This window comes from Protopterus annectens, chromosome 13.part0, assembly GCF_019279795.1.
Source record: "Protopterus annectens isolate FY-2018-M chromosome 13.part0, PAN1.0, whole genome shotgun sequence".
Classification (NCBI taxonomy): domain Eukaryota; kingdom Metazoa; phylum Chordata; order Ceratodontiformes; family Protopteridae; genus Protopterus; species Protopterus annectens.
This window is the reverse complement of record NC_056747.1, coordinates 607,096,833-607,120,575: the sequence shown is the minus strand read 5'-3', so window position 1 is coordinate 607,120,575 and position 23,743 is coordinate 607,096,833. Positions and strand designations below refer to the sequence as shown.

General features: G+C 42.7%; 1 protein-coding gene across 1 annotated transcript in view; it reads left to right on the top strand.

Moving 5' to 3' along the window:
- The window catches only part of SMG8 (SMG8 nonsense mediated mRNA decay factor), a 223,517-nt gene that overhangs the window by 142,457 nt on the left and 57,317 nt on the right, over window positions 1-23,743 (top strand). Inside the window, exon 3 of the mRNA XM_044054273.1 lies at window positions 3,729-4,604. Within this exon, the coding sequence (XP_043910208.1) occupies window positions 3,729-4,604 (876 nt within the window). The remainder of the gene's footprint in view (window positions 1-3,728; window positions 4,605-23,743) is intronic.

Sequence of the window (23,743 nt, the reverse complement as noted above, 5' to 3'; positions counted from 1 at the left end):
AATCTCTCTTTCTTTCCCATGTCCATATTTCTTTTTTATACTTTTCAAAAAATCTGTAGGTTTTGTTGTTTATATTTTCGCACTTCCTCGGATGCTACTTTTTGCAAACAAATCAAAGTTTCCTGGTCTATGTGCTGTTTTTCACAAATCTGTTGTGTTAATGAACACAAATTTTTATTTGAGGCTTCTAAGAGTTTTTCTCCTGGAAGTATTTTTCTTTCCTCTAATTTCTCTGTTAATCTTTTTGTATATCTTGTGCCTGAAATTCTGGGCTTTGCACGTAATAGTAACAGTACATAATTTCCTTCTTATCCTCAATATTCAACTGTGTCTTCTTTATGACTAATCTTTGGCCTATTAGTTTTTGCGGACTGCTACTTCCTTCGATAACAGGGGGGCATCCTCCCTCTGGGCCTGGCCTGGCCTGGCCTGGCCACATTGTTGGAATGTTTCCGTATTTTGGGGATTCTGCACTATTATTTTTTCCTGTCCTGGCACTAGTGTGCCTACCAGGATTGGGCACTTTTTTGTCCTGGGTCCTGTGCACCCAGCTGTCTTTTTTAATTTTTGACCTACTTCTGTCCATGATATATGCTATATAAATATAGTCTATATATCAGTGTCATCTTGGTGAGATTTTGTAAAAAACAGGGTCCACCTCGTGAATGTACTCACCAAGACTTGAGGATGAATTCAGTTTCAGCAACACTACTCTCCTTTGCTTGCTGACTTATCTCTCCATTCGGACCCCTGATAATGTGTTGTTGTGATAGTAATCCTGCTCAGTACAAGAGGAACCTCAGGTTCTGCTTGTGTGGGTCTAATGATGGAAGGTAAGGATACAGGTGAAAAAAGCTTTAAAAATGCTCTAACTATGGGCATAAGATTCCCTCAAGATGGTCATGATTTGCATGTCTCCTCCCTTGTGGTGTAACATTTGAATGTAGATTGCTCAGTTTGTAAGCCCTTTGGGCTTAGAGCCCTTTCAGATAGGAAAATAAATTAGTTATTAAAGGTCTTCTCCCTCCTGATTCTGAGGGAGAAAAAAACAGGATAATCTCAGAGAAGACTAAGTCCCAAGACAAATGGGAAAGGACAGAGGGAGCAAATAAAAAGGAAAGTTGATGAATAGTTTCCATCACCAAGGTTTCCAAGCAGTGCTGTCCAATGAGATTGGATGTGGAGCCACCTTCTTCAGCTCCATTCCCATCAGAGCCCATCTTAATCACAAACAAGAAACAATTTGAGTTAGATTCTTCTGAACTAGGTCATTCTCGTATCTATTCCTAACCTCCTCCAGTATCCTCACTGAAGTCTGGTAGATCCATAAGGAGTGCATCTGATTTAGGAGTGCATCAGATGACAAGGGCCTTTTTGGGGACGCAAGTAGACATGGATGTCCTCCCCCCGGTGATGATGACGAGAGGACAAGTCCTTTCTCCCCTGTTCTAGTTCCTTCTTTGGCCCACATCTTGGAGCCGGTGTGCACGGAGCCATCAACCAGGCTGGCGATAGTTTCTTTGGCACCAACTAGTGGTGGTACCTCAACAGCTTTATTCATTACATTATTGACAGTAGGAGTTCATATAGATTTATAACAATGAAAAAAGAAATACAGTTAACATCCATTATTGTGTTCATGCATTATGCGTACAATTGTTATAACTATTCTTTGCTGTTTTTTAAACAGTTTCCAGTATTATTGCCATAGAGTCTACTTAATATTTTCTCTTAATATTCATTCAATCCAACGTTACATACATTGCCCAATTCCTGCTTTCCCGTAAACCTCATTCCTCCTCCTAAGCGTTATTCTGCATGTATTGTTCCCACAAATTCCATTTATTTATATGAAATCTGCCCCTTCACTTTCTAAACTTCAGTTTGGAAAAGCTATTTTATCTCCTTTATATTATTAATTGCTTGTGTTACATTTATTGTAGATTTTGTTTCCCGTTTTCTAGTAGCTGCTTTTTTAGCACCCAATAGCAGTAAATTTAGAAAGGCCTTACTTTGTCTAGGCAGTTCCAATCCCATATCCCTGCTTAAAAAATGTCCTTAGTTGCTGCCACGTATTCCTGCAGTGTTTCAAGTATTCTGTATGGAATTCTTAAGATTTGTCAACTCAGTGCATTCCAAAAAACATGTTCCCAGTTTCTTCTCTTTTTTCCCCACTGCATCACCAGTATTGGCTATCTGTGTGAGGAAAATCCTCTGAAGTCTACTTGGGATATAAAAATACCTACCCAAACACTTCCATGCAAAAGACTGTATTGCATACTTTGGGGCCCTACAGATTTCTTCAAATTATTCCTCTAAGTTACCTGTCTGTTCTGTTTTTGCAGTCTTTAATTCTTATAGTTATCTTGCAATATTTTATACACTGTACAAATTATCCCATTTGAAACAGTGTGTATTTTGCTGTAGACACAACTAAAAATTCTACCAGAGCTGGTGTTTCACTTAGCACTCCCCATTCCTTTTTTGCTTATACTTTATCATTCATTGATAGGGAATGTAATATCTAACATGTATTGCAAACTCCTGCTTAGCTTCATCTCAGTCTGTTACCATTCCCTCTTGCACCATTTGCTGCCAAAATCTTGTTCCTTTGCTAATTTTTCCAGTAAATTCCATCCCTCTATTGTCTATACCTTTACTAGTGGTCAGCCCTAGGTAAAGTCTCCTTTCTCCATTCCTGCACTGTCTTAGTTCTTAAAATGTTGTCTGCTACTCTATTAATGTAATATTCTTTATCATCCAGTAGATGATTGTGAACTTCAAGACCCTCCCTGGTTATTCTGACACTCCACAGAGATGGACATGAGCTATGCTAAGCCTTCTTAGCAATGTCTGTGTGGAATAGCTTTACTGTGCATTGTAATTTAAGGAAGGTCCAAATCAAAGGATAAAAGGGTTACACAGACAAACCACTCAGTAAAAACTACAAGAAAGACCCAGCAAAAAAAAAGTTATGTATTCACCATAACATTCTATCTTTGTTATTTATTTATTTATTTATTTTTATTTTTTTATTTAACATTTGTTGACCGGGAATGTCCGACTAGGTTCCACAGATCCTGTTTTCAGCGGAGGCCCGGGGAGAAATGCTCCAGAAACATGTCTTTAGAATGTGGGAGGAAACCGGAGTGCCCGGAGGAAACCCACACGAACGCAGGGAGAACATGCAAACTCCACACAGAAGGCACCCCAGCCGAGAATCGAACCGGAGAATCTCTTGCTGTGAGGCGACAGCATGAACTGCTGCACCGTCCATCTTCATTTATCCTTGACCTGTGGGTTTGGTTCCGAACATCAGAACTGACTCGGCCATTACTACAGCCTGCGAGGACCAAAAACTCTGGAGCTTAAATTCTACCCAGAATGCTCCTCTCCCAAATACCTCAGATCTCGTTTGCCGCTTACTGAAACAGACGTATTACCAACATGCTCTCAAGCCAAGTTTACTTTTTTCAAATATTTCAAAAGTTATACGTTTTTTCTCTGTTATATAAACTGTAAAGTATAATAAACATGACTGCATTGTCTAGTACAGTGAGTGTAGTATCATATATTTCTCAGTAAGTGCAGTGTAATGTGTTTGAAGGCATGAACTATGAGTAATGTATGAGTTTAAATACGTGCAAGTAAATGTTGCTCATCTGAGTGCAATATGATGCTTGTTTGAAGTTCTGTGCAATGTAATGTTCTCATTTTTTATGTTGCAGCTTTTTGATGAGAAGTGTTGTGGTAAACTGGACCGCATTCATTTTCCAGTATTTCAGCCTAGTACACCTGATCCTGCACCTGCCAGGAATGAGACCTGTCTTGCTCCCCAGGAAAGTGAAGGAGAAAAATTGAGAGAGAAGGAGATCCATACTCAAGCAGAGAGCACTGGTTTGAGTTTAGCTCTTAGTCTTGGTCAGTCAGTAGACAGCTTGGGCACTTATCAGACTGATTCTCATGCTGGAGGTGAGAATCCAGAAGCAAATATCCAAGGAGGAGAGGCTAAAGGTGAGAAAAGACCGAGTCTGGTGGATCGACAAGCATCCACTGTGGAGTACCTCCCTGGCATGCTACATTCCAACTGCCCTAAAGGTCTTTTGCCTAAGTTTTCTAGCTGGTCTTTAATCAAGCTTGGGCCAGCAAAGACCTATAACTTCCATACAGGACTAGACCAGCAAAGCTTTATTCCTGGAACAAGCTATTTGATGCCCTGGGATATTGTTATCAGAAGCAGATCTGAAGATGAAGTTGACCTTGATACCAACTCCTGGCCAGCTCCCAACAAAGCCATTCCTGGAAAACGGGGTGCATCTGGTATGGGGCGAAGTAGGAGACGGGATGATGTAGCCCGTGCCTATGTTGGGTACGAATACGAGGATTCACGGGGACGAAGATTTATGTCCTCAGGACCTGATAAGATGATGAAAGTGATGGGTGGTGGTCCCAAGGAATCTGCATTAAAAGCTTTGAACTCTGACATGCCTCTCTACATATTATCCCCATCTCAAGGTCGAGGACTGAAGCCCCATTATGCTCAGCTGATGAGACTCTTCATTGTGGTACCTGATGCTCCTTTGCAAATTATTCTTACACCTCAGGTAAAAAAAAAAAAATTGCCATTACTGTACAGTTAAATTAATGAAAATTATGCAAGTAGACACCAATAAAGGTGTTCAGTTTTAGTACAAGAATATTAATCTTTGGTATTAAATGTTTTTTGGAAGGTTTTTAACATTTTTATCCCTTGTATTACCACAGTTTTAAATTTGTAGCTTTATTTTATTTTACCTTGTTTATTTTGTCTTTACCCTGCTCTGCATAAGGGGCATTTCTTTTAGTCTGCAGTTAGTATACCAGTTCCCTGGTTAGCAGGCACATACCTGAAAGCTCTGGGGGACTCCATGTATGCTAGAATGCTTCCTAGGGGAGCAGTGTGTATAGATAATGTAAACATTTACCCCATTACCGCTCATCTGCCTTATAATGTATATTTTGAGTCCTTCCATTGGGATGGGCAAAAGTGACATAGTGGTGCTGCAGTTATCTGTAGAGAAATTTATTTATTTATTTTATTTATTTATTTGCATTTATTTGCATTTGTTAACCGGGTTGGTCCAGCTGGGTAAGAATTACCCTTTTTCAGTGGAGACCCGAGGGGAAAAGCACCAAACAGACATACAAATACATACGAATAGAGACAAATTAACACTATTACAGAGGAAAACAATATTATGGGTACAATGGATAAGAAAAACAAACAATGAAAGTTTGAGAATATGAGTAAGGCAGATCAGAGGCATGCATGCAAAAGATTTATGAAAAGGTCATCTTGCCCCTGTGCACTGACCTTTTCCCATTGCTTTCTTCAAGAAATATGGTGATGTGCATGCCCCCCCTCACAGATACCTACACGCATCTTTCCCACACAGAGATTGATTGGTGGCATAATAATCCTTACTGTCTGCAGATAATACACAACAGGCTAACCCACACTGTAGTGCCACAAAAGATAGAACTAATGTCATTGGCCACTTAATCAGTCTTCCCTTCAGTGACTCTTGTGTGACAAACCATAATTAATCACTGCAGCTAATTCTCTCACACCATTAACTGCTAATTTTATCATTGATGACCCCTGCACAGTGGAACATATTTTGACACGCCTGGCAGCCAAGTATGACTTCAGCAGATAGTTTTATGGATCCCCTCAATAACCCCTCAGACAGTAAAGATTGTAGTTGCGTGGTTCTCCACACATAGCAAGAAGTTGGTGGGCTAACTGACAACTGTTATTTGTTCCAAAAGTATGCAACCTCCACTGCTTCCTGCCACCAACTGAAACACCAAGGTGTTCACTAATAAGATCATATACGTCCTTGTGGACTGTTAATACTCAGACTGTATTATGGACTCATACATTTGAAAATAGTGCGTTACCATATAATCAGTATCTTTATACCTGACATTTGTAGTTTTCTCTGAATTGAATTATTTTGCTTAGTCATTAAATATTTCAGTATATAGTTGTTACAATTGTGGTAGTGGACTTTTTCTAGTCACAATCATAAACAGTGAGTAAATATGTTTTTCACAGGTGTCAACTGATGCTGTTAAACAACAGACAAGAGTAGTGATGTACTGATTCATTTTTATTTATTTATGATTTGATAAACAAGTAAGGAGACTGGTCGACAAACTATTTTCAGCCATGATTTGTGCATAATAGTGCATTGTAAATATAACAGTAGTATATAGAAAAAAAACGTAAATTAAAATTATGGAATACATTTAGTATGCTGATGTACATTCTGTACAGTTAGGATTGGTATTCATCAAACATTCAAGAATTCATAGCCAAGACTTTACATTTATAAATTTGACTTTTGCATGAGAAATAGTCTAGTCGTTATTCCAAAAACAAGAGCATGTGGTATCCTTCAGCATTTGCTCTTTTAGTTTACTTTTCAAGATTTCTAGTACCGCTTGTTGTCTCCGTTCCACTGAAATATGAAGCAGGACACAGCTTAGAAAATGCCCTCTTTCCAGCAGAAGTTTTGAAATGGGCTCTGATGAGAGTTCTAGTATCTTCGTGACTACCTCTCAGAGTGTAGTTTGGTTGCTTAATATGCAGTTTGTTGTTTGGTGAAGGAGGAGGGCTGTGTCCTATAGTTAAGAATTTGTAGATCTGTACACTAAGAAGTAAAGTTGTTATTTTGTTAACAGGTAGCCAGATATCTTGCTTCAGGAGTTGGCAGTGATGGGTCTGTGGTTCTGCAAGGAGTACAAATCTGTATATTTTATTTATAATACTTTGTATTATTTTTGTGTGTGAGAGTTGTAAAACAAGTATTGTCAGTCCAAAATGTGTGAAAAGTGAATGTTTATTTAAACAAAATATATTTATGCTTTAGCAGATGTTTTTCGTCTTTCACTGTTGCAGTCATCAGTCATCACCTGTGGGTTATCCCTGCTGTGGTAGCCCTCGGCTGACCCAAATACCAGAGTCAGTGTTTTTCTGCGTCGGCTGCTGTCACCTGTAGACTGACGTCAGGCCATCAGTGCTATCAAGCAAGGCATCCGACGCCATTACATCACTCTGTCTTGCCCTGGAGCCCGTAACAGAAGCAATTTGTAAGTGTGCCAGCCAGTCGCTACCAGAGTTTGATCCTTTTTTCTTACACTAACCGATGTCTGAAAAAGTTAACAGTCGTCTCACCTGTAGAAAGCAGATCCCACACCAAGACTTCCATTCATACTGTGTCACTTGTTTAGGCCCAGACCACGACATCCCCCGTTGCCGGTTCTGTGCCCTCTTTAACACATGAACCATTCACCGTAGAGCTCTTATTGTAGACAGGTATTTTCGTTTTCCGTCTTTACATTCCAAAATGGCATCCATCAGCCAACAATCCGTAGGCATTCTGAAAAAATGTAGAGATAAAGATAGAGACAAACCACACAAGGCTAAGCCTTCTGATGACTCTACCGCTAAGCAGGTTGTCATTTCTCTGGAATTCAGTGAGGTGCTTTCGCAGCCCCTGATGCCCAATACAGTATCTATGCAGGCCTCTACCGAGACCATTTCGGAGTTCGGTATGCAGCAGAAATCTTCTTTGTCTTCCGAGTCTTTGGCTGTCTCTATCTCATTTGGGTCTGGAGCCGCAACGCAGGCACCGGCTTCCGTGGCGGCCTCTCGTAATACCGAATGTAGGCAAAAACCGACGTCTTCTCATCCAACTACCTTTTCTCTCAGACCGATGGATACTCTTAAGCCTAGAAGCCAGGCCACTCCTAGAAAATCTGCCTCTAGCCACCATCTTGTTCCTGCTAAACCACCCCAATCACGAATGCTTAAAATGGCAGAGGATCTTATCTCCCTTATCAGGGTTAGTCAGGCCACAACTTCTAAAAGGAAAAGACACCCTTCTCCTGAAATTATGACAGAACAGGATTCTGAGGAATCTGATTATTCAGATTTTGAAGAGGAACATCAACCTCTGACTGCTTATGAGGATTTAGATGCACAGGAATCCATTCCTTCTGCCTCCCCACGAGAAGACCTTTCCTTTGGGGAAACTCTTCACACTCTCAGGGAACATTTCCAATGGGAATCTCAGGACTTCCCCCAGTCTAAGAAAAGACTGAGAGTTTCTGAACCTGCTCCAGCACAGACCCCTGGCCATCCCCCTGTCTTAGAAGTGGTGGATGATGTTTTCCATGACTCCAGCTTAGCCCCTGACGCCCTCCCACCTGCTCCTAGTATACCTGACAGGTATTACAGAGTACCGGATTCTCACAAATACCTGTACAGAAATCCTGCTGCAGACCCAGAGGTCATTATATAGGGACCTAAAGGAGCTAAGACCAGTTCTGCCAAGAATCCTATTCTTCTGACAAGGATTCCAGAGCTCTGGACAGATGAGGTAAAAAAATATACACTTCTACAACCTTAGCTATCAGAGCACTCAACTGTCAGTTCCATATGTTAAAATATCAACAACACACTTTGGAGCTGTTAAAGCAAAAGATCTCAACCTTTCCTGACTGTGCCAATTCGAAAGAGTTAGCAGATTTACTGCACTGTACTTGTCAAGTGGCCAAACACTCATTACACTGTGGATATGATGCCCTAGAAGCCTCAAGTAGGGCAGCAGCATCAGGATCTGTCATTAGGAGACATGCATGGTTCAAGGAACAACTTCTCCCTGATGATGTCAAGTCTAAATTAATTGATGCACCCCTGGATAAGGACCGCTTGTTTGGAGTAAAAGCAGATGAGGTGCTTAAAAAGATGGAAGACAAAGCAAAATCTATGCAAACAGTAAAATATTTATTTCAGGTTCAACCTCCCAGGTTCAGCAGGAACTTTCCCTGTAAACACTGGTCCTTCCCCGCACCTAGCAGACAGGGGCAAGGTAAGCCCCACAAGGACAGACCACCCAGGCCCCTATCCCAGGGGCAGCAAAGAACCAAACAGTGGACCACTTCTGCCCCAAAGGCAGGGAGTTCTAAGCCATCCTTCTATGGCAAAAACTCTCAATGACTCCCTCTTCCCTCCTTTCACTCACTAAAAGCTAGGAGGAAGGCTCTCCCTCTGCAAAGAAAATTGGCTTTCTGTAACAAAGGACCAATGGGTCTTAAAGATCATTTTTCAGGGATACAAATTCTCTTTCAACAAACTCCCAGTTTCAAGAGGGTACCCAGACTTACCTCCAAATCAGTGGGCAGAGGCATTGAAACAGGTCCAAACTCTCATATCTCAGGGGGCAGTAGAACCTGTCCCCTCAGATCAAACAGGCAAAAGCTTTTATTCCAGACTTTTCCTTGTTCCCAGAAAAGAGGGCACTTGGCGCCCCATCCTGGATCAATCCTTTCTGAACACCTCCCTTGTGGTCCCCAAATTCAAAATGCTAACTTTGCAGCAGCTGTTGTCTATGCTCACAAAAAATGCCTGGCTAGTGACCCTAGACCTAAAAGATGCCTACCTCCACATCCCCATAAGGGAATCCTGCAGGAAATTCCTGCCCTTTAGAGCAGGCTCCCAACACTTTCAGTTCTCTGCGCTACCCTTTGGCTTATCTACTGCTCTCAGAGTATTCACCAAATGCTTAGCCCTGGCCATAGCATTTTGCAGACAGAGAAATATACAGATTTACCCTTATCTGGACGACTGCCTCATTCAGGCAGAGTGGAAAGAAAAGCTGCTCCAGGACCTTCTCTTTGTCAAAACCCTCCTAACTTCCCTAGGGTTCACCATCAACAAGAAGAAATCAAAGCAAACACCATCCAGTAAGATCATTTTCTTGGGAGTACTGCTGGGCACAGCATCCCAAATGGCCTTCCTATCCCCAGAAAAGCAGAGCTTCCTGCCCCTCTGCTTTACCCAGCTGGCTTCCAGAAGTCACCTCACTGCGAGGAAGTTCCTACAAACTTGGGGTACATGGCATCTTGCATCCTTCTAATTCATCTGGCCAGGCTTCACATGAGGCAACTTCAGTGGTATCTAAAGAACCTTTGGTGTCAGCACTCTCAGCCTCTAGAGACCTCTCTCCCTCTGATCCACTGTATAACGGCCGAGTTTCTCTGGTGGGCAGGGGCCTGTGCCAAGAACAAGGGTTGTCCCTTCATCCTCTGCCCTAAGGGGCAGACCATCATCATCATCACTGACGCCTCAGACGTTGCTTGGGGCGCTCACCTAGCAGGCAGGTGCACCCAAGATCTTTGGGATGTCCAACACCTTCCCGTACACATCAATCAGAAGGAAATTATGGCAGTACAAAAGGCTGTGACATCCTTCAAACCCCATCTCAGGCTAGGGGTTCTCCTTATCAAAGCAGACAACACCACAGTAATGTGGTACATCAACAAACAGGGAGGGACCCAATCTTACCCTCTGTGCAGGCTAGCCATGAATCTCTGGCTGACAGCCTCATCCATGGGAATACACCCAATTGCACAATACCTACCAGGGATCAACAACACCCTGGCAGACCACCTAAGCAGAAACTTACTAGACCCCCCACGAATGGCAGCTTCACAGAAAAGGCTTTCTGCAAGTCATTCAGCAGTGGGGAACTCTGGAGGTGGATCTTTTTGCTTCTCACCTCAACTACCAGCTGAAAAAATTCTGTACCAGGGAGTATCACCACCTAGAGTGGAAGGTGGATGCCTTGACCTTCCTCTGGTCCTCCCTGTTTTTGTGTACGCATTCCCTCCTCTGCCTGTTTATTCCCAAGGTACTGATCAAATCCAAAAACGAACGAAGCAGAATCCAAACTGGCCGTAATCTTTTATTATAAAACGTAAGCGCTTTCAGGTTAAAAAAACACTTCATCAGACAAACGTCACATAATTATGGCAGTCTTTAAATGTTAAAACATTTCTAAAAGGAACCAATTACTTTCTATACTTGACCCGCCTTTTCTTTATGGCTGGTTTTAAAGGTGCAAAACTATTTAACCCAGGTGAGTTGTCAGCAGCCAACTGTATGATCCATCTTAACCCTGCATACTCAGTATCATTGACAGTATCTCCCCCTTTTCATCTATGCAACATCTTCTTCTTCTTTCGGCTTTTCCCGGTTAGGGGTCGCCACAGCGGATCACCTGTCCGCTCATGATTGGCAGTGAAGTTTTATAGTGTCGAGTTGCCAGCTCGGCGCCCAACCTTCCAGGGAAGGCATGCACACACTCACACCTAGGGCCAATTTGGAGTGTCCAATCCACCTACAGCATGTCTTTGGGATGTGGGAGGAAACCGGAGCACCCGGAGGAAACCCACGTGACCACAGGGAGGACATGCAGACTCCACACAGAAGGCACCCCAGCCAGGGATCGAACTGGAGAACCTCTTGCTGTGAGGCGACAATGCTAACCACTGCACCACTGTGGCCGCCCCTCATCTGTGCAACATGTAGAACCATAAAAACAAAAGTATGATCTGGAAAGCTGGAAACATACTGGTACAATGCATTATGTTTATCCTTCTGTCTAATAGATAACAAATGATGCAGTATTCTTGTTTTTAACTTACAATTAGTTTTTCCAACATAAAAACTCGGACATGACTTGCAGCATGCTAAGTAAACCACACACTCTGTATGGCAATCTGCATAAAACTCAAATGTGTATTTTTTGTTTGTAACAGGATGTATAAAATAATTTAAACCATTCATATTTGAACATGCTCTGCAATGCCTACAGGGGAAAAGTCCCTGTTATCATGTGTGCAGAGGAAACGCTGTTAGCCGCCGCCTTATTTTTTAAACCAGGTTCTATGCATAACATGTCTTTTATATTACTATTCCGCTTGAAGGTAAATCTAGGTTTCTCATCTAAAATATCCTTCAAGTGATTATCACTTCTTAGTATCTTCCAGTTTTGCTTAATAATATCACGTGTCCCATACACATTACTATAACGTAGCATTACCTTGGGTTTTTTGTCATACTTATTAGATGGCTTCAACTTATCTCCCTGCTGATGTTCTTCGTGTTTCACTGTTGCAGTCATTACACTTGGGTTATCCTGCTGGCAGGCTACCCTCAGTCGGCCTGAATTCCAAAGTCTAGGTCTGACGTCGATTGCTGTCGCCTCTTCCCTGACGTCAGTGTGCCAGGGGTATAAAAGATGCAGCCGATGCCATTTTCTTCAGTCTTTCTTGCCATGCGGTGCCCAAAGCAGAAGCATTTCGCAAGTGCCAGTCGGCTGACTCCTGCGATTTTCATGTTCGAATTTCAGATCCGAAGTCTTCATTAAAAGCTAAGTACCCCGTTGGGGAAAACTTTTTTCTTGCTCCAGACCGATGTCAGAAAAAGTTAATAATTGTATTTCTTGCGGGAAGAAGAAACCAGGTTGAGTTCAGACCAAGAAAAACAGTAAATCCAAAGGCTAGGGAAAAGCGAAAACGTCCAGAATAGCTCACATAAAATTTTTTAGACAAAAAAAATAAAATTAACGCCAAGCGCTTTCACCTGGATTAATACCAGGCTTTCTCAAGATAAAACATTTTCAGAAAATCCAACTTTAAATACTTTCTGACCAAAGTCATGTGACTTAGCATAGTAACAAATTACAATATGCAAATGAATCATTAAAGCACCCATTAAAATCTCATTAAAATAAGACAGTAAAAATAAAACAGGTAATCAAAAAAGCTTACAAAAAGGTTACAAAAAGCATGTGTATGCTTGCAGTACAACCTGTATTATGAATAATTAAGTGATTCTAAGTAATTGTCCTCAGGCTTCATAAAATCCTAAAAAGATCTTTTAAATCTTTAAATAATGCTGAAAGGTTTCCTTAAAAGGTTCATGTATGTCTTAAAAACTGTTTTATAAATACTGTTCTGAAAATTTTTTATATTATCATATAAAAAATGTTAAAAAAGCAAAAAGAATGTTAAAAATAGTTAAAAGATTGTTGAATAAACTTAGCAAAATGGATAAAGTAATCCACCTAACTGCACGCTATAAAAGTGTGAAATCATAACTTGGCCCTCCTTAATTTTAAAACACTTGTGATACTAATACTATCATTCAGACCAGGGGGCTTAGTTGCATTCAGTTTAAGCTGCCACAAGAATTCCTTGTACTCTAGTCGGGCCTCCCAATCACCCCCTCTGCCATCCTGCAGGACCTGTTCCAAGATTGTGAACTTGAGCTGCATGTTAGGGCATACACCAAGATGCTTAAAAAAAGCATTATTGTCCTTCCTCTTAGACACATCATAAAGATGATGTTAAGTTGTCAATCTCGCCTTCATTCTTGCTGGATGGGTTCGGAGCCGATCCTCGGCTCCGACTCAGCCACTTACTAAAGCTCGAGAGCTTATTTTACCGGCTCGAGGCAACCCTATATCCCATGATGCTAGGCGATAACTCCCCAGATCTCGTTTGCTGCTTTCGCTTGCGAGGTGCGTATTTTTACCGGCTCCTGGTAAGTCTTTATATATATAGTGTTCAGTCACCCTTTTGAGTAAATTTTTCACCCAGTTTTTTTTTTGTTTTTTTTTCAATAGTTAGCAACTACCTTTAACTCTATTACTGTTTTATACCTTCCCTTTTTATCCCTTATATCCCTCCCCCTCCACTCTTAGGTTAGGCCTTAAGCCTGCCCCTTTCCTAAATTTTCTTAGGGATCCTGTGGAGTGTTTGGGTGTGTCAGTATCCTTATTAACATTTTCATTGTTATTTTATAGTTTTTTGAGAGTGTGTGTGTGTTTTTCTCTTACCTTTGTGACCTCTCGACACTGTTATGTTGAAGGAACCAAAGGAAACTAAGGTCTCAGGCTTTAAGAAGTGTGACTCGTGCTGTCAGAAAATGTCTCTGACAGACGGTCACACTTCTTGTGTTTACTGCCTGGGACCCCTGCACCTGCAGGACTCTTGTTCTGTATGTCATGCATTCAGTCCAAGAGTCCTGCAGGAGCGCAGGAACAAACTTATACTGAGGGGCTTGTTAAAGCCCGAGGGCTCCCCGACTAAGTCTGCGTCGGAGAGGCCCTCGAAACCAGAAAAACCGTCGGCTCCAAGTACTAAGCCTTCGGCTGCTGGCTCCTTGTCTGAGCCTAGATCGGCTCCGGCCGGAGCCGATCCCTTTGAGTCACAGGTTCCGGTCTCGGCACCACTCGGTGCCGATACCTCTGAGTCCATACATTCACTGTCGGCTCCGGCTGGAGCCGACGTGTCATTGGCTCCTTTGGCTCCATCTAAGAAGAGGTCAAGATCCCCTTCATTGGAGTCCATCCATTCGGCTCCGAGATCTCCCCTGCTCTCAGAGCGGAGCCATCGGAGCCGATCTTCTCGGTCGTCCAGACTTTCAGATCACGACCTTGAGAGAGTGGTAAGTAGGCTGTTAAAGTCTCAGGCATTGGCCCAGATGATCTGTAGCCCGTCTCATCAGACGGTAGCTATTACGACTCCACATAATTATTCTCCTTCGACTCTCCCTCAGAGTTCGGAGCCGGAGCTCCTCGGAGCCGTGACTGTTGTGGCATCGGAGCCGATACCTCCCCCTTTGGCTCCTTCATCTTCCACTCCGATCTCCTCCTTGATGCCTTCATTGGACGGATCCGGGCGCCTGATCTCTCTCGTCGGCTTCGAGGGGGCGAGTGGCATTGGACCATTGTCCGACCCCGTTCTCCCTCGCGGAGCGTCGGTGCTGGTGAGCTCGGCCCCGACATCAGCCTCGGAGCCTTCCCTGTCTGTGCGGCCTGGGGTTCCTACCTCTTCGGAGCGGGGGCCCTCTGGCCTTTCTGATAGGGGAGCCTTCGAGGTGATGAGCGTACTAGCCCCAGGGCATAGTCAATGGTCAGCTCCATCAGCTCCTCCCACTACAGTGCCTGCTGATGTCTCTTCCCACTCTCTTGCTCCCGGACCCGGAGATCCAATGCCTCAGGTTTCCCCACTGGGAATTTCTTCCTCTTCCGAGGCTTCTCCTGACCTGTCAGCGGAGCCTCCGCGTAAGAGGACATGTAAGAGGAAGCATGTGGACTCCCTGAGTCCATTACATCTGACACCGACTTGGATGAGTCGGAGGGATCCCCAAAGTCCCCCTCTGAGGATGTCTCTTTCTCAGACATCCTAGAAATCCTAAAGCAGAGGGGGAACTGGTCTTCCCTTAATCCTTCCGAGGACGAGTCGGTGTACCTGGAGGCGTTTGGTTCTCGACCCTCCACCTCCTGGGTGTCTCCGCCTTTCGACCCCCTTATGGAAGTAGTGGCTCGGAAGGCGTGGTTGGCCCCGGATTCGGTGGAACCCATCCCTCGGAGGCCATCTAAATTCATCACAGCACCAGTTGACAAGCAATTCCTAACAAAAGGTGTACCAGCTAATGCCATGGTGGTGGCTGCAGCCACCAAGAAGAAACTAGCCAATCCTTCAGTACCTATCCATCCTCCTAATAAGGATTCTAGGACCATGGATAGGTACGGTAAGTGGATGTTTTCTTCAGCGACCTTTGCCATGCGGTCGCTGAATTACTTGTGTCACTTCACCCACCTTCAGAGAGATATTCTCAAAGAGTTGGGAGTAGTCTTACAGGATCCATCAGCTGCTGGGTCCCAGGATAAAATAAACTCACAGCTTGGAACCCTGAACTCGATTGTTAACTCCTCCATGCGTCTAATTTCATATGCAACCGATGGAGCGAGTAGGGCCGCGGGCACAGGAGTGGCCTTAAGGCGTCACGCCTGGATGCGGCTGTGTAATTTCGTGGACCCTTTCAAGGCGTCCTTTACAAATTTCCCTTTTGATGGTTTGGCTTTGTTCGGACCTCAAGTGAAAGAAACCTTGACCAGATGCGAACAAGATGGCAAGACTCTTTCTGCCGTAGGAGTCCATTTCTCCACCCCTTCAAGACCATACCCTAAGGGTCAGAAGGGTGGGAAAATGTGGTTCCGCAAATCTCAAGGAGTCATGCCTGACGCAAGAGGTCAGTTTACCCCCAGAGGCAGAGGGGGTAACAACAACAGACGCCGCCCTAGGGGCAGAGGGAGTCCGCAGAACCAGGGTAGCAGGGAGCCTCTCTCTGACAAACCCTTCCAGCATCCCTGAGATGTTGCCCGATTGTCCACATTCGGAGGCAGTCAGGGGAAGATTATCGCTGTACCCAATAGCCTGGCTTTCCCTTACTCAAGACAAATGGGTACAGTCGATCATATCCAAGGGTTACAAAATTCCCTTTATCCAAACCCCAATTCAGCAAAAGGGAACCCTTCCAGACGTTCCACCCAGTCTAAGGGAACTAGCAGTATCAGAAATATCAAAACTGCTAGCAAAAAGAGCCATCCAGCCAGTCCCAGCAGACCAACTAGGATCTGGAATCTACTCAAAGTTCTTTTTGGTACCGAAAAAGACAGGGGACTGGAGACCAATATTAGATCTCAGCAAACTAAACAAGTTTGTAAAGAGAACAAGATTCCGGATGGTCACGCTACAGTCCATTCTACCCTTTCTGGGCAAGGACAATTGGATGTGCTCCGTGGACCTTCAGGATGCGTACTATCACATCAAAATTCACAGGCGCTCCAGAAGGTTTCTCCGCTTTCGGCTGGGGGCCAGTCACTACCAGTTCAGAGCCCTGCCCTTTGGTCTCACTACAGCCCCCAGAGTGTTCACCAAATGTATGGCAGCAGTTACGGCTCACCTGAGACAGCAAGGATTCCAGGTGTTTCCATATCTAGACGACTGGCTCTTCACTGCCACCACCAGGCATCAACTTCTCCAAGCCAGAGCTTACACCATTCACATTTGCAGAGGGCTAGGAATCTCTATAAATTTCGAAAAGTCTGCCTTGTCAGTCTGTTACCTTTATAGGCGCCAACTTGAACACTGTACAACTTTCAGCAAAGTTAACAGATCAAAGGGTCTTAGATATTCAAAACCATGTCCATGTTCTTCTTCAGAGCGAAAAAATTCAGGCCAGGTATGTCCTGAAAGTATTGGGTCTTATGACGGCCGTTTTTACATGCGTCTTCTACAGTGGATGCTTTTCGCCCAATGGTGTTTTCAGCAACTCCCCATGCACCACAAGATCATGATAACTCCAACTTGCAAAAGTCATCTGTCCTGGTGGATATTGTCCCCTCAAGTCCATCAAGGCATACCCTTTGTTCCTCCTCCCCGGTCGCCACAGTGACATCGGACGCCTCCCTGATCGGGTGGGGGGGGCATTTTCAGGGCAGGATGGTCCATGGCACTTGGCAACCTTTCGAACGCCACCTGCACATAAATGTCCTAAAGATGAGAGCAGTGCCTTTAACGTTGCAAGCCCTCCATGACCATCTTCCCCTAGGAACTATTGCAATCCAAACGGACAATATGTCCGTAGTGTGGTATATCAACAAGCAAGGCGGAACCAAGTCCTATCCCCTGTGTCGAGAGGCACTCAGACTTTGGCAATGGGCAATCTCCTCTCAGTGGTTTCTGATAGCAACGCATATCCCCGGGAAGTCCAACATCATAGCGGACAGGTTGAGCAGAGCTATACTCATGCCGCACGAGTGGTCTCTCAAACAATCTGTGGCGGAAGAGATTTTTCAGAAGTGGGACCTTCCTTGCTGCAATCTTTTTGCTACACCCCAAAACATCAAATGCCCCGACTTCTTCACCCTCTTGCCCCTTCCAGGCCATCCCCTCAGAGACGCTCTAGTCCAAGATTGGCCTCGGGGACTTCTCTATGCCTTTCCACCCTTTCCTCTAATCCCTCAAGTAATTCAGAAAGCAACCGCCTTGAGAGCCAAGTTGATTCTCATTGCCCCTTATTGGCTTCGACAGATATGGTTTCCTTTCCTACATCATTATCTTTTGTTACAGCCTTGGAATCTGGACCCAGCTCCAGATCTGTTGACCCATCAGTCGGGGCAGCTGCAACAATCCCTACATTCTCTCAACCTCACTGCTTGGTTGCTCCACTTCCGTCCTTAGCCAGGCTTCCTATGATTTCTAATCCCGTCCGGGATATCATAGTAGCTTTCCTTAAATCTTCCACCAGAAGGATTTACACTAGTAAATGGAAACGTTTCTCCTTCTGGGCAAAGGCAAGGAATATAGATCCCTTTACTGCCCCAATTCATTCGGTCTTAGACTTCCTAGCTGAAATTTTTCATTCAGGGTCTTCTGCCTCTACAGTAAAGGTTCAGTTGGCAGTCATATCGAATTTTCATACAGGCTTATCGGACCACAACATCATGTCCAATAAGCTTTGCAAAACTTTCCTTAAAGGTGTATATTTACTTAAGCCTCCGATCAAAGACCCTCCACCTCAGTGGGGTCTTAATTTAGTCTTAACATCCTTGATTCTCCCCCTCTTTGAACCTGTGGTCTCCTGTTCATTGAAATTTCTTTCCTGGAAGACACTCTTCCTAGTCGCCATTACTTCTGCTAGGAGAGTATCTGAGCTTCACGCCCTCTGCATTCGTCCTCCCTACTTAATCTTCCATAAAGACAGAGTTTCTCTAAGGACTAATCTATCCTTCTTACCCAAGGTGGCTTCGCAGACAAATTTAAATCAATCAGTTGATCTCCCAGTTTTTTTCCCAAACTATACTAATAGAGCGGAGCAAAAGCTACATTATCTAGATGTTCACCGCCAGCTCCGATACTATTTGGATAGAACCAAACAAATAAGGAAGTCTGATCAACTGTTTTTATCATACGCAGAAAATAAGAAAGGCCTTCCTGTTTCTAAGGTAACCCTATCTAGGTGGCTGTCTTCTGTGATTACATCTATTTATCAACTCAGAGGCAGGGAATTAACTTCTAAGCCAAAAGCCCATTCAACTAGAGCACTAGCTACATCTACAGCTTTTCAAGCTAGACTACCAATAGACACTATCTGTGCGGCAGCCACATAGGCCTCTCCTCATACCTTTGTTTCGCATTACAAATTGGGCATGGCCTCCAGGGACAGAGCAACATTTGGTTCCACCATTCTTAAGAGTCTGTTCCAATGAGCCACCCAGGATGAAGGTGCTAGGACCGGTCCCATCCAGCAAGAATGAAGGCGAGATTGACAACTTAACATTGAGAAGTTATGTACCTACCATAACGTTCCATGTTAGTTGTCTTCTCTTGCCTTCTTTCTTGCGTCCCACCCACCATCCCCCTAGCCTGGACAGACCGAGAAGATCTTCCCTTCCTTGAAGGGTCCTTTTATTCCCTTGTTCACCATCTAGGTGTCCTAGGATATATATAGTGTAGATAACGATCTTTGGGGGTTTTTATCCCTCTTCCTCCTCCTTCCAGTTCGAGGATTTTGTTTTATTGGCCTATGCTAGGTTTTTCAGCTTCCAAACGAGATCTGGGGAGTTATTGCCTAGCATCATGGGATATAGGGTTGCCTCGAGCCGGTAAAATAAGCTCTCGAGCTTTAGTAAGTGGCCAAATCGGAGCCGAGGATCGGCTCCAAACCCATCCAGCAAGAAAGAAGGCGAGAGAAGACAACTAGCATGGAACGTTATGGTAGGTACATAATTCTCATTCGTAAATCTTTCTTCTAAGGGTTCTCTCGGTTTTGCCCACATAAAAACTGGAACATTGAGTGCAAAAACCTAAATAAACAACACCTTTTGTACCACAGTTGTAATAATGCTTAGCCCTAAATTTAAACCTCCTAGGGGGAATAAATAATGAGCTGTCATTAAGTACATAAGGACATTGTTTACATGAGCCACACTTATACGTTCCAAGTTTAGGATAAACCCTCATGCTGTCGACTCCAGGCCTTTTCTCAAAAAGGCTCTTGAGGTTCATATCCCTTCTCCTGACAAAGTGAGGGCGTTCCTTAATGATCTGCTTAAAATCATCGTGTTTTGCCAAAATGGGCCAAAATCTTAAAATTGACTGTTCTACCCTTACAGAGTCCCCAGAGAAAGTGTACACAAAACTGTTGTGATGATCAAACTGTTCCAGTGATTTTGAAAGTAGGCCATGTGTTGTGCCTTTACCCAACAAAGGGGAGTAAATACCCTCCCTACCAGCAATAACCTCCTGAGCTAAATTATTCACCAAATGTACTGGGTATCCCCTTTCTCCAAAAAGCTGCTTCAAAAAATTAACCTCATCCAAAAAGTACTCCATTGTTCTACACATCCTCGAAGCACGTATAAACTGGCCCTTCACTATGCCTTTCTTCTGGTGAAAAGGGTGACCACTGTTAAAATGTAAATAAGAATTGGAAAAATAATTTTTCCTATATACTTTAGACTGGAAGGTGTCATTACTGACATCCTTAAAGAGGGCAACATCAAGATAATTCAAATAATCATTACTAACATTATGGGTAAATGATAAAAAGAAAGTAGTGGAATTAATATAATCCATAAAGTCCAAAAATTTATCCAAAGTGCCATCCCATAAAAGACAAATGTCATCAAGGTATCGCTTATAATGGGCAATGTGCCGAGTCCAGTGCGTGGAAAAAACAAATTTGCTTTCCCAGTGGTGTAAAACAATGTTGGCGTAGCTGGACGTACAAGATGTGCCCATAGCTACACCCCTCTCCTGCTTGTAAAGTAAAGTTCGCCCTTAAAATAAATAAAATTGTTTTCTAAAACAATTTCCATGAATTCTACCAGTAATCCAATGATGTTACAATCAAAACCAGATTCAGTGGCTAATGTGTCATTGAACCATTCCAACCCTGCAACATGCGGGATACTTGGAAATAACTCGACAATGTCAATAGTGACCATTAATAAATCCGGTTTAAATAAATTTTGCTGGATGCCAGTAAGAAAATCCCATGAATCTTTGCAAACATGAGGTAAAGCAAATGCAAATTTATTAATAATGAAGTCAATGAATTTACCTAGGGGCTCTGTTATACCACCAGCCCCTGAAACAATAGGTCTAAAATTTAAAGGAACCAAACCCTTGTGCGTTTTAGGAATTCCAAAAATTGCAGGTGTTCTCGGATTACTAACATGTAAATAATTATATAATTTTTCATTTATCACTCCCTGCAATAAATGGTCCATAAGTAAATAACTAATCTTAGAATGTGCTAGGTTTAACTCGTTCCTAGATAACAATTCATATCGTTCAGTGTCCTGCAACATATTGTAAATGTGGGTGTCATAGGCCATGTTGTACATTAACACAACCCCCCCCCCCTTTGTCTGGCTTCATTACCCAGACATCTTCCTCTCTAAGCTTCTTGATTAATTGACTAAGCTCCTGGTCAAAATTAGTAGATGGAATGTGTGTCCTATTAAAACAAAAGTCCCTTAAATCTGTCTCCACCAAGTCTTCAAAAACCTTTAACAATGGGTTTAAAGGCGGGTTAAATGTACTAGATCTAGAAAGTCCATCCGTGATTTGAGTTTGACCTTTAAAGAACAAAGCGAGGTTCAAACGCCGTACAAATAATTTCAAATCAACTAAAACATTGCTTAAATTAGTACCACGTATGGGTACAAAATGAAACCCCTTGGTAAATAGCTCAAAAAATTGTTAGTAACTCTAATATCAGTATAATTATAGATGACAAAATTGTCCTTTTTTACTAACACGCAGTTATCATGAACAGTTTCAAAAATTCGTTAACAGAAATACCATCAATTCCATGACTCATGTTCTTTGTCTGCATGTTCTGTTCCACGCCTGTGGTTGATGTGTGAAGTTCCTCCCCCCTTGTCTGCCCGGGGGATAATAAAAATCCGATGGGCCACTCAAACTGTTCTTTTGAGCAAGCCTGTCACTCCTTCTTGGTAAATCTAATGCAGGACTCGGAACATTGTCATTAAAAATCACATCATTATTTTGATTACAGTTCTGCCTAATGCCCTGCCTGTTTCTACCTATCAGTAGTGGGTAGGCTATGCCCTCCCTGTACTCTGCAAGGTCACGCTCCAATTTCCTAATTTTACGATTCACTATTTTTAAACAAAACTGGTCAACTTCATTAAATAGGAAAAATAAGACGCTGTAGTAAAATGGAAAAATAAGACGCTGTAGTAAAATGGAATATTTTTTGCTGTTTTTAGTTTAACTTCATTAAATACGCAATCGTATTCCCTCAACACTCAAACAATTCTTACTTTTAACTACAGATTCATTAAGCGATGTTACCTCTTTAAGCAGACCACCAGCTTTTTCCTTGTAATCTTTAATCATGCATTCTATCATTTCAAGCCCTGCCTTGTCGAAAATCTTAACCAGGCTATTATATAGAAACAAGCCAGCCACGGCATTATTCGGAAATTTATAGCAGCGTAACCCCTTCGGGACACGCTGCACACGCAGGCATTCTTTTAAATAATCTATTTCCAGTTGCGTGCTTTTATATGCATACAACTTGTCATTTAGAGTTTTAAAATCATGCTCAGCACAGTTATCCGTGCTGCTATTATCAGTAACAGTACCTTGCTTAAATCGAAATTGTTTCTCAGTCCACTAAACAAAATTAAAGTCCTTCTTTAAGGTGTTGCTTCTAGCGTTGTTTACGCTGACCGACTGAGCGGGCTGCTCCTGTGGATTGGTGTTACCCAATGAAATCTCCCCAGGAACTTCTGCTGTAGAAAGAACTCTGAGATTTGGTCCCGTAGCTGGTACTGGAAATAAACCAAGACCATATTGTTGGTTACCAGGCAATGAAGCCCCAGAGACACTAGTCCCAGAATTTAAAGAGTTAGTTAAATGAGTCAAGAGGGATAAAATCTGCTTAAATTCACCATGGGTGACCGGTACATCATCGGCTTCATCCCTTAAAAGTAGTGGAGTGTCAGAAAAACTGGATCGCTCAATTCCTTCAGCCATGGACCAAAACAGCCAAGTAACAAGAAACCAGGTTGAGTTCAGACCAAGAAAAACAGTAAATCCAAAGGCTAGGGAAAAGCGAAAACGTCCAGAATAGCTCACATAAAATTTTTATTAGACAAAAAAATAAAATTAACATCAATTTTTGATGATTTTAAGCAGATCATTAAGGAACGCCCTCACTTTGTCAGGAAAAGGGTTATGAACCTCAAGAGCCTTTTTGAGAAAAGGCCTGGAGTCGACAGCATGAGGGTTTATCCTAAACTTGGAACGTATAAGTGTGGCACATGTAAACAATGTCCTTATGTACTTAATGACAGCTCATTATTTATTCCCTCTAGGAGGTTTAAATTTAGGGCTGAGCATTATTACAACTGTGGTACAAAAGGTGTTGTTTATTTAGGTTTTTGCACTCAATGTTCCAGTTTTTATGTGGGCAAAACCGAGAGAACCCTTAGAAGAAGGATTTATGAACATCTTTATGATGTGTCTAAGAAGAAGGACAATAATGCTTTTTTTAAGCATCTTGGTGTATGCCCTAACATGCAGCTCAAGTTCACAATCTTGGAACAGGTCCTGCAGGATGGTAGAGGGGGTGATTGGGAGGCCCGACTAGAGTACAAGGAATTCTTGTGGCAGCTTAAATTGAATGCAACTAAGCCCCCTGGTCTGAATTATAGTATTAGTATCACGAGTGTTTTAAAATTAAGGAGGGCCAAGTTATGATTTCACACTTTTATAGCGTGCAGTTAGGTGGATTACTTTATCCATTTTGCTAAGTTTATTCAACAATCTTCTAACTATTTTTAACATTCTTTTTGCTTTTTAAACATTTTTTATATGATAATATAAAAAAATTTCAGAATAGTATTTATAAAACAGTTATTAAGACATACATGAACCTTTTAAGGAAACCTTTCAGCATTATTTAAAGATTTAAAAGATCTTTTTAGGATTTTATGAAGCCTGAGGACAATTA